Source organism: Erigeron canadensis, chromosome 4 (assembly GCF_010389155.1).
Source record: "Erigeron canadensis isolate Cc75 chromosome 4, C_canadensis_v1, whole genome shotgun sequence".
NCBI lineage: Eukaryota > Viridiplantae > Streptophyta > Magnoliopsida > Asterales > Asteraceae > Erigeron > Erigeron canadensis.
Genome location: NC_057764.1, coordinates 13753342 through 13765278, shown reverse-complemented (window position 1 = coordinate 13765278; position 11937 = coordinate 13753342). Strand labels below are relative to the sequence as shown.

The following is an 11937-nucleotide window of genomic DNA, read 5'->3' as shown; positions in this document are numbered from 1 at the left end:
TTCCGCTATTGACAAACCATAAACCCGCAGGTCTTCCTTAGCAGCTCCTACACATTCACAAACATATTAGTTTCTCAAGGGACCCCTAACCTTGTTGGCTTTGGGTCTTTCATTTTCTTCATCAGAAACCATATCGGCAGGGAACCATGCCTTCACAGTTTTAGGTTTATCATTTGCATTAAGTACAAGGTTAGTCCAATAGCCTTCCTGTCACATGCTTGCTTTATGTAAGAACCTAGACAGATGTCCTTCCTTAGGTTGATGATGTGTAAAATCTAGTCTTAAATTAATAAACAAGAAAATACTAATAATTAGACTTCTACACACAGGCAGTGTACCTTATCGTGTATAGTATAGCTATCAGTAAGTCCAGGATCGAACACAGGGACTGATCTAGAGCAAGCGAGTTTAATGCAGTTTAAAAAGAGTTTGGATTTTAAGGACTCCCGTCACCTTGGATTTTGAAAAGTTAGTTTAAAATTTAAAAAGAGTTAGAAATTCCGTAGAATTTATTGAAAAGAGAATTTGTATATCAAGATTAATTAAAAGATCATCTACTTCAAATCCATGACACAACTTATTTAGGTTTCACTTAAGTTAAAACCAATTCAATATATTGATTTAATAACGAGGTTAGACAAAGAACTCACTAGTTGGCCACCTAGCTTATTACCCTATCCGAACCCATTAACCAATTATTCAATCCCTAAGATCCGGTTACCACCTTCCCTATCAAGACCTATTAAATTGACTAATTTGATTTGTTATTGCAAACAATTTCATCTACCGATTTTACCAAACCGTTAACACTTTCAATTCTATTATCTATTGTCGTTTATTATCTTGTTACCACAAGTTAACACCTATTGACTGTACCCAATCAACTAGAACAATGTACTCCTAAACTTAGATACCTCTAAATCATTCATGCATCATCAACAAAACAATAAATAAGTGATAAGAACTCAAAATATGAAGATTTCGACAAAACGTTTAACTATCAATATTGAATTCATAAAATATGCAACCATAATTAATTGTATCACCTCATCTACCATCATCTTGGTAGATGATGAAAAATTTAGTTCATAATTAGACTAATAAAAACAAACAAAACAATAATGACTATAATAAAAGAACTCATAATTGTAATGAAAGAAGAATTAAAATAGTAGCAAGGTTTAACCGTATGATTTAAAAGACATGAAATTCGAGCTGCTTGCTATTTTTTATCCTCTGTTGCGGCTGCTATGTCACCCTCACGAACCGACCTCCAATTCCCTAGCCGACTTCCTCTCTCGTAACAACTCTTTTTCCCTAAGCACCTACTAATTATTTGTAAGCTGCTTGAAATAATATATAATGTTGTTGATGTTGTTTCTCGCCTGCCGACCTACACAAGCACAAGGGCTTCGGCCCCTTTTCTTTCTTTGGACTGGACAAACACAAGGGATGGGCCAGGCCCATCTTGACCACTATTTTGGGCTGCTTCTCACGTGAAGAAATCTACCGACTTTTCTTTTTTCCATAGCAAATGTCTAGCCCATGATTAATTTTCCATAGCAAAATATTGAAATCAGCTTTGGACTAAATTTACGTCTAACTTGCAAAACATGATGCATCATGAGTTTAAAGGACTTATTTTAACCTTTGTAATATAATCTGCCACATAAGTATCAAAAGTCCATTAAAACTATAATAATTTACACATAAAAAAGATGATATCGCATAAAATAAATATATATAAAATAGTCTATATCAGCTGACTTACATTTAGTCCATCTAACCAGTTCAGTTTCTCAAGAGCTTCTTTTCGGCTATTATATATTCAAAGGATCTCGCATATTTGTTCAGATTACAAATTTTTTCCTTCAACAAACCAAATCTTATCAATTCGAGAGTTAAGTAGAATGCCTATTCCGGCTACATCCAATTATGAGAAGATACTGTCACTACCGAAAAGTGTAAAGTAGATAACTTGGACAGAATCCTTTTTGAGGTAAGTATTAAAGTCATTTTCTTTATCAATGTATTTGGAACTAACAGCATCATTTAAGCAGACCTTTGTGAAGTCAATTTCCCTTTTAAGCATTGTATTTTCACCGGACAAATCTATGTTATGCTTACATATGGATATGAGTGTGTGTAAAGATAGACTTACCTGCTGTCCTGGTGCTTCAAGATTAGCTACAATGTTCACTAGCTCTTCTGCGCTCAGATTATCAGGTATCTCAATCTTCACATCTTTGTTTTCTTTCTCATCTTCCATAGGGGGATAATCTTCAATGGATGTATCCTACTAAACTTGCACTGTCTATATTGATCTTCCCATTGATGACTTTCCCAATTCTAGAAATATTGCCACCCTTGGGACCAGCAAAACTGACATACGAACCTCTAATAGGAGTAAATTCAGTTAACAATCTCTTATCTCCTGTCATATGTCTTGAACATCCACTATCGACAAACCACATCCCTGTAGCTTTCCTTAGTGGTTTCGGTTGTTCAATGACTTCCAAGTGTGCCATGAACCCTGTCTCAGCAGCACTGTTACTTGCTCTGACTGGTTTTGATGTTTCCGGTTCCTCTTCTACCTTTTGACGAAAACTATCATGATCATTCGTGCTGGCATACAATGTATAGTCGAATGAATTATCAACAAGATCGTTCATCCCTCCATCAAAGTCTTGAATTTCTGCCATGAATGCATGATTCTGATCATCAGCACTAGTCGAACCCCAATTATATGTACCATCAGACTGAACCACCAATGCTCTTGAGTTGTCAACTTCTCCTGAGCTGCGGTTCCCAGTATTAGCATATGGATGCCCAGAATTCTGACTAGCAATAGAACCACCTTGATTGAAGTTCTGGCAACCTGTAGCTGAATTGTTATCCCGTCTTGGCCTCTGACACTCACGTGCAAAATGTCCAAAGCCATCACAGTTGAAACATTTCACCTTGGTTTTATCAAACCTACTTTGCCATCAATCACCTTCCTTCCAGTTCTATCAGTGAAACGCTGAACTCTCAATGTCAACATAGCCAATTGCCAGTTCAGGTCCATTTCTTCCAGATCGTCTGGATCAACTTGCTTATAATCCTCCCTAACCAGTTCAGGATCAGTCAGTTTTCCTCCAATTATTTTTTCATGAGCCGACACAAAAGAAGCGAGCATGCCCAAATGTCCCTCTGCAGATCTTATGCTCATCGGCATACCTGTTAAACCCAAGCTTGGAGAACTACTATTCTGATTACCATTATGCACAACAATCGCTGATTCTGGAGAGTTTACATACAACAAGCTATTGTCAGAATCCATCGTCCTCTTCATTTTCTCATCATCTCCATTGTAGAAGGCAGTGATCCCTCCACTTGAAGATCTTGTGGAAGGAATGCTTGTCTTGCTATGATAGAGTTCAAGACGCTGAACAAAATCACTGCTGCCTGCTTCCTTCGACTTTCTTTTCATATCTTGGCTTCTTAGCTTTTGAATAATCTGTTCCAGTGTCCATTTGCTGAAATCGGGATTTTGTTGTGCCTCCAACAGCTTCTCGATCACGTCTTCTAGATCTGGATTGTACCCAAAGTAGGCAAGCTCAACCAGCAGATGATTGTAACGAACCAGTGTCTCATCAAGAGTTTCATTTTTGAAGCTAGTGAATACATAATACTGCTTCTTCAACAAGTCTTTCCTACTCTTCTTGAGATCGTCGTCACCTTCACAATGTTCTTTAAGTGCATCCCATAAGCCTTTTGCTGTATCATACTTTTCAAACAGATGCAGATGTTCCCCTTGGAGAGCCATTCGAAGTGAGCCCAATGCCTTGCTTTCGGCTTTATAATCTCTCTTCTTATCGATGTCCATTTGCTCATATGAAGCAAGCCTAGCAGTGCTTGAACTGGAGTTTCACCTGGTACTGTAGGAGGAGTATAACCACTTGTAATACACATCCACATCCTCACATCCATCGGCCTGCAGTATGACTCGAATCTGCCCTTCCAATTGAAGTATCTGTCAAGGCTTATCAGTTTTGGTGGTGAGTTGGACTTTTCGGTTTCATAGTCCATCAGAATCATTTGATTCAGCAAAGCATGGTAATTTGCAGGTAACTAAGACGTCATTTTCTTCGAGCTAGTAAAGATCACGAATTGCTTAAAAATAAACGAGGTTGTAAAGTTCACGAGGTCCAAGAATACGAGGTCGCAATTAGTACTCGAGGTCGTAATTGAACTATGAGGTCGTAATTGAGCTCACGAGATACGAGGTCGCAATTGAACTGGCGAGGTCGTAATTAGCTATCCAAGTCGAAAATACGAGTTGGATGAGGTAATACGAGCCCGCGAGGTTGTAAACGATGCTTGTCCGATGATTCTCTTGAATTCGAAACCCTAAAAGCTAAAAACACACGTACAACGACTGCAAACACCAAGATATACCATGAACAAGATTTTTGTTCGTAAACTCGTGAAAGAATCACGTCTAAACGACCCTAAATCGATGTTGTCTATCACCAACAAACTATAACCTTCCGGTATTAAACCAAGAGGCTCTGATACCACTTGTAAGTCCCCTTGACGTGGATCGTTAATTGTTTGATCCCGTTATCAAGAGGTGCGGAATCCCTCTCTATAACGTGGTGATTCACAACGAAAGCCCCTAGATCACCTGCTGTCTCGTAGATCTTCTTCAGGTTAGCAGAACGACCTTTGACCTATTAACCTACACAAATCTGCTTGATAATTCGACAAATGTTCAACCCTAATCTTTGTTAGGGTTCTGGTATTTATAGGAAACACCCAAAAGGCTTCAGCACGTCGGGGTCGTATTTCAGAGCCCAACTCAACTCAATTATGACCTCGTAATTGTGCTCTAGCCTCGTATTTGACCCTGCAAATACGGGGTCATAATCCCATATGCCACCTCGTAATTGACCCTGCAATTACGAGGTCGTATTTCCTTAGCAGAATATCATTATACATTCAATACTCAAAGTTAATCTAGTATTCTATGCATAATACAAAGTTCATTAATGACAATCACATGACAAAGACATATTACAATATAAGCTGAAACAATCTAGACTGCTATTGACATAGATGTGCACTTACACACCTCCTACTAGTAGAGTTCTCATATAACAATAGTTATCATTCGACTATTGGGTGTCCGCCTTTTGAGGCTTTGTATGGAAGAAAGTGTCGATCTCCACTTGCATGGCACGCAGTGGGAGACATGCAGTTGATAGGACCAGAAATCATTGTGGAAACTACAGAATGGATTGCACAAATGAAGGAAAACCTCATGAAGGCTAGAGATAGACAAAAGAAGTATGCTGACAATCGAAGGAAACCGTTAGAGTTTCGGGTTGGTGACTGAGTCATGCTTAAAGTATCACCTTGGAAAGGGGTAGTAAGATTCATTAAGAGGGGGAAACTAGCCCCAAGATATATTGGACCGTTTGAGATTATAGAGAGAGTTGCTATTGTTGCTTGCCACTTGATACTTCCCCAGGAGCTTAGTAATGTACACAATGTGTTTCACGTGCCAAACCTTAAGAAATGTTTAGCTGATGAGACGACATACGTCCCTTTGAATGAAATACGAGTAGACGACAACCTAAGTTTCAAAGAAGAACCTGTTGAAATTATGGATCGAGAAGTCAATAAGCTCAAGAGACATAAGTATACCATTGTGAAAGTTTGTTGGAACTCACGTAGAGGCCAAGAGTTTACTTGGGAATGAGAGAATCAAATGAAGCTTAAGTATCCACACTTGTTCGCCTAACTCGATATACGAAGCTTAGTAAGTAAACCTGACTTAAACTTAATGTGTGACTACCTGATTTGAACTTAATGTGTGACTACCCGATTTGAACTTAATGTGTGACTACCTGATTTGAACTTAATGTATGACTACCTGACTTGAACTTAATGTGCGACTACCTGACTTAAACTTAATGTGTGACTTATTGTTTGACAACCTCATCTGTGACTTGACGTCTGACAAACTTATTGTGGAAACTTGTTACTTGACACGACACTTAGTGTGTAACTCGATACTTGAAAACTTGGCGTGTGACCCAAAAATGAAACGTATTGCGTAATCTGAATTTCAGTACAAAATTCCTTAAAGTTGGGGAGACTATATGTTGAGTCTTGGATTCGCTGATAAGTCTTGCTCGCTGACGTGTGTCGTCAGCGAGTGTTCAGCGAGTCCAGTGACTCTCTTCATCGGGTTGTATGCTGCCCAAATTGTTAGTCAAGGCGGGAAGATTTCAAACCAGATGAAAACAAGCGTCACATGGTGGTTCTTCCAACTGTAAAATATCTTATATGGCAAAGGTATAAGTTGGGACCAAAACAAGGGTTTTTTCTCTCATAGTCGTTTTGGTAAAGAAGACAAGGGCTCTTGCATGGAAGTACAAGGAGCCAATGGGACGTCGACAACCACCATCTATCACCATCAAAGGAAGGTTGTGTTGCCCTAATTCCTCCTCTATACAAAGCAACACAGCCGCAACACATTAAGTGTGTTTGTCACCTCAAAAGTGTGTGTCACTTGTAATTTTATAAGTTTGTAGTGTGTCTATACTTAGCAATCTTTGTTCATTTGTATTCTTGTAAGTCAAGTTTGTAATATCGACCATGTATTCATCGTTTAATCAATGATACATATGATTATACTTGCATAGATTTATTACATTTGAACTTGTCATTGTTCTTGTTGTTTACCTTCTTATTTACTTTCTTGTCTAGCTTAATTATAACATAAGTTGTGCATTCGAGGACTATTAAGTGGTATCAGAGACACCGTTCCTAAATCATTGGGACAATATCTGTTTGCCTTTTTGTGTTTACATTAATTTCTGTACTCATCTTTTCTTGAAAACTTCTTTTCTTTAAAACAAGAACATGACTTCTGTTCCAACTCTTGTGAATCAACGTGACTTTGGTTACGTATCCATCCCTCCTAAATTTGAGCCCAAAGATTTTGGGTCTTGGAAGGAGAGGATACTTCTTCACATTGTGGGTGTGGAACCCTATTTAATGACCATTCTCACTGAAGGTCCCTTTATACCCACTTATGTCCAAAGGACTCCAGGTGCTACACCCGATGCTCCTGAAATTGTGACTGACCTGGTAAAGCCAGAAGTCCAATGGACTGATGAGGAGCGTAAGCTAGTCAATCTTGACTCAATGCTTAAAAACATGATCATCACCACCCTCCCTACTGAGGTGATGAAGCTCGTCATCAAATATCCCTCTTCTAAGGAAGTATGGGATAGACTGGTCAACATCTATGAAGGATCTGCTGACCTCATAAAGACCAAGAAAATAGACCTAAAGCGGGCCTATGAAAACTTCTTCTCTCTTCCTGATGAAAGTCTCGAGAGCACCTATACCCGTTTCAAAGGGTTGCTCAATGACATGACTAATGTTGGCATTACTCATGATAACTTTGAAGTATGCAAAAAATTCATTGATTCTCTTCCTCTAAAGTGGCAAAACCTGAGACAAATCCTTCGTACCACCAAGCAGATCCAAAATTTTGACCTTGAGGAACTGTTTGGCACTCTTCAATTTGAAGAGAAGGCCTTGGCTCAGAATATTCGAGCCTCTGCTGAATCTCGAAGACATGATGGCTCTTCTTCCTTTGCCAGCACTTCTTACCCTATTTCTGACCCTCTTGCTCTTATCTTTACTGAGCCCATCAATCCGAATGATGGTCCCAGCAAATATTCCAGAATAGTCAAACTCTTGTTGACATGAATAGTCAAACTCTTGTTGACGAGCTTGATGCTGATAAAAAACAAGAGATGTTTATTGACTTCATGGAATTTACTCTTCTCGCTGGAAAGAAATATTCCAGAAAATGGAACCGTAAGTCGGTTGCTCCTTACAAGCCTCCTGTTGATAAATCACAGGAAGAATGCTGGAGGTGTGGCAGAAAAAGGTCATTACCAAAAAGAGTGCAGGGTCTCTATTCCTACCCCTGCTGCTCCTAAAGCTAACCCTTCTAAGTCTGCTGATGAATACAGGAACAAGTACTATCAGCTAAAGGCTAAGATGGCTGAAGCTGGGAGGCCAGAGCACCAGCCAAATGGCTGGTCGCTGAAGAACATGATTAGGCTGACTCCGATGAGTCAGATAATGAAGATTATGTGGACACTATGTGCCTGATGGCACTCGCTGATGGTGAGGTGCTGACAATAGATCAAGTCTCCTTAAGTCAGTGGATAAATGTCACTGTCAAAAAGGTACATTCTCTTCTCTCCTTTTCAGAAGATGATAAGACCAAAATTATTGAGTCTTTATCATGTGATCTTCAGTATGTAGAAACTTTACGTGCTGAACTTCAATCTAAACTTAACTCTGCTGGCAATGAGTTAAGTGATAAAAATGAAAAACTCTTGAAATTGAAAAATATTCATGTAGAACTTCAATCTCATGAGTTAATGACTCAAAAACTTCAACTTGAAAATGAAAAACTCAAGGCTGAATTTTCAAATCTGAAGAAGATTGTGACCTCTTGGTCAAAAGCTTCAAGGTTTCATCATCAATGCCTAAGTGAACAAGTCCCTGTTCAGGTTCAAGCAGTGATTGGTGGCAACTTTGACTCTGCTGTTTCATGATGATGTTAAACCTGAAATTTCTATTCCTCATTCCTCTTCTATCTCTCCTGAAGAGATGAAAAAGTGGTACTTTGTCAAAGGACAAAGTGACTACCACTCTGAAATGGATGCTGGTGTTACCCCTTCTTCTTCCACTAGCGAATCCTCTACCTCTAATGAGGTAAAAAGGTGCTAATTCTTCTAACAGCACTAATGCTTTTACTTCTCAGCAGTTTCCCAACAAATCTGCTGAACCCTTTAAAAGAAGCACGGTTGTTGTGTCCTATGACTACAACACTCCTTTGAGAGTGAATTCAGTCAGTCAGCAATCTTCATGTGCTCCATCAAATTCTTCATCTCAACAAGAGCCTGCTCATGTTAGTCATAAGGATGACCAACATGACCGTCTAATGAAAAGACGTGTCAGGTTCGTTGATGTTAGTCATAAGGATGACCAGCATGACCGTCTAATGAAAAGACGTGTGAGGTTCGCTGATGATAGACTTTAGCAAGTACTTCCCTCAAGGGATTTACCTGCTGATGGTCTATCTAATCATCAGATCCTTCCACAAAAATTGTCTGTGTCAACTAGGTCCACTCCTAGGTGTAACACTCCTCAAAGAGGAAGGTTCCCTTCTCAAAACAGGTCTACTACTCCTCAGCGAGGACACTTGCCACATCAGCAAGTGAGACCCACAACCCCACAAAGAGGACAAATGTCAAATCAGCATTCTCAATCCTCTATGTCAAACAGGGAGTATCTGCCTCATAGGCAAATGAGTTCAGCAACTACCAATCATCAATCTAGGATAATTACTCCTAGATGAGTGCCTCAATCTCAGTAGGGTCCCTCATGTTCTTCCTACCCTGCTGGAAGACAAGCATGGACAACCATTCAAGGATCACAAAATCCTTATGATCACAATGGTCAATCCATTCTTGGTCTTGTTCCTCAGATGCCTCCTCCTAGACTTAAACAAAGGAACAAATCAAAGTCTAAGCAAAAAGGCAAGACATCTTCCTCTAATCCTCAGATCAATGAGCTTACTCAGCGAGTCAATGATCTATCATCTCAGCTGAGAGACTTTCTCATTCTGAACCAAATAGGCACTTCCTCAGTTAAAAAATGTTATCTATGTAGTAGTAGAGGACATGTTGCCTCTGAATGTGAAAGTGTAAGCTCAAGGAATGCTCCAGAGGTTGTTACACAACCAAATTCTTCTATGTTTGCTGGAGCATCTTCCTCATCAACTAGGGTCAGTGAAAATCCTTCTCCTGAACTTAGATCCAGTGAACCCTCTTCGGTCACTGAACCAAATGTTGCTGAGTATATCTCTTCCCAGCACATTGAAATTCCTCATTCCCAAAGGGTCATTTCCAATGCATGGGGACATCCAGCTATGCTGATTGAATACAGTGCTCTTGACGTAGTCAGCAGCTATGTATATCTTCAAAGCAATGAGACTAACATCATGCCTTTTGAAGAAAATGATCCCACATTTGGACATGTCAATGTGGGTAACTTTCCCACTCTTGAGGATGCTCTCTCAACATATCCAACAGCTACCTCTAATGAACCTACACCTGACCCTGCTGACAGGGTCACTGATGAGTTCCAAAGTGAACTTGCGTAAATCCTTCTATTATATCCATGCAGGGCTCGCTGGGAAAAGGAGTGTGGTAGTTGGACAGCGGTTGTTCAAAACACATGACTGGCTCTAAGTCCCTGCTGGATAACTATACAGAGGCACCTGGTCCTACTGTAGTGTTTGGTGATAACTCCACTGGACAAACTGAAGGGTATGGTCTTCTTTCTAATGGTCTTATCAAATTTTCCAAAGTTGCTTATGTAAATGGATTAAAACATAATCTCATAAGCATTAGTCAACTTTGTGATGCTGACTACAAAGTGATTGTTGATAAGCATCAAGGCACTGTTGTATATTTTAACAAGGAAGTCGTCTTGGTAGCACCTAGAAAAAGAGATGTATATCTTGTAGACTTCACTCCTATCAAAACTGATAGTGAGATTTGTTTCTTTGCAAAGTCAGCATCTGAATTAAATTGGTTATGGCACAAGCGTATGTCGCATGTGAATTTCAAAACCATTAACTCACTGGCCAAAAAGAACCTTGTTCGTGGCATTCCTCCTCTCTCTTTTGAAAAAGATAAACTCTGTGGTGCTTGTGAAAAAGGTAAAAAGCCATAGAGCTACTTTCAAAACAAAACAAGCCAACTCTATTAAGGGTTGTTTCCATCTTCTTCATATGGACCTCTTTGGTCCAGTAAATGTCCAAAGTCTAAAGGGTAGCAAATACACTTTAGTTATCGTGGATGAATATTCACGATATACTTGGACTATCTTTCTTCATTCCAAGAGTGATGTTGCTGATGATAGAATAAAATTTATCAAGAAAATGGAAAATCTCAACAGCATAAGGGTTAAAGAACTCAGACCATGACACTGAATTTAGAAACCACACTCTTGAATCTTTTTGTGTTGATCAAGGGATCTCACAAAACTTCTCTTCTACTACAACCCCTGAGCAAAATGATGTTGCTGAAAGGAGAAACATAACTCTCATCGACGCAGCACGTACCATGCTCAGCGAGTCCTCTCTGCCCAGCAGGTTTTAGGCAGAAGCTGTCAGCACTGCTTGCCATACTCAAAATCGTTGTCTTATTGTCAAAAGACATGACAAGACAGCATATGAAATTTTGAGAGGCAAGAAACCTCAAATCAAATACTTCCATGTATTTGGTTGTCTTGTCTTCATTCTTAATAATAAGGATCATCTTGGTAAATTTGATCCTAAAGCTGATGATGGTTATTTTGTTGGATATTCTGCCATCAGCAAAGCTTTCAAAGTATTTAATACTCATCTTCAAAAAGTGGATGAGTCCATTCATGTCACTTTTGATGAAAACTCATCAGCTCTTAAGGATATCCAATCCTCCTCTACTGAAATTATATTCAATGAGCTCACTGATCTTCCTATGGAGGATACTGACTCATTTGTTGATGCCTCTTGCTCGCTACCTCCTGTCTATCAGCAACCTACAGAGGAAAGCTCAGCTGGAGCTGAACTTGAGCAAGTTGCTGCTCATATCTACACGATTGAGCCAGTTGAACCTATTTTGAGGTCAATCCATGCTGCATCAGCCAAACCTAGATCTCTGGATGATGATATGCAAATTGATGACTCTGCTGAAGAAGAGTTTCATGATGCGTCAGCTAATGCTGAATATTTGGAGTTTGCTGATGACCCCAACTCAGTAGATGACTCGAAGCAGTCAAATGGCTCCACTGATCAAAGTCCTA

The 11937-nt window shown here is 39.5% G+C and overlaps 1 protein-coding gene across 1 annotated transcript; it reads left to right on the top strand.

Annotated features, from left to right (window-relative positions):
• Positions 1-5236: 5236 nt before the first annotated feature.
• On the top strand, positions 5237-5746 carry LOC122597000. Its single transcript, XM_043769640.1, has 2 exons — positions 5237-5368; positions 5516-5746. The coding sequence occupies exons 1-2, from the start codon at positions 5237-5239 to the stop codon at positions 5744-5746; spliced, it is 363 nt and encodes a 120-aa protein (XP_043625575.1).
• Positions 5747-11937: the final 6191 nt, after the last annotated feature.

What these genes read in the sequence shown, in the direction of transcription:
- LOC122597000 (XM_043769640.1), top strand. Translation starts at nt 5,237, where the DNA reads ATGCAGTTGATAGGACCAGAAATCATTGTGGAAACTACAGAATGGATT. An exon ending in GGAAACCGTTAGAGTTTCGG is followed by an intron (nt 5,369 to 5,515) that starts GTTGGTGACTGA and finishes ATACTTCCCCAG; the next exon opens with GAGCTTAGTAATGTACACAA.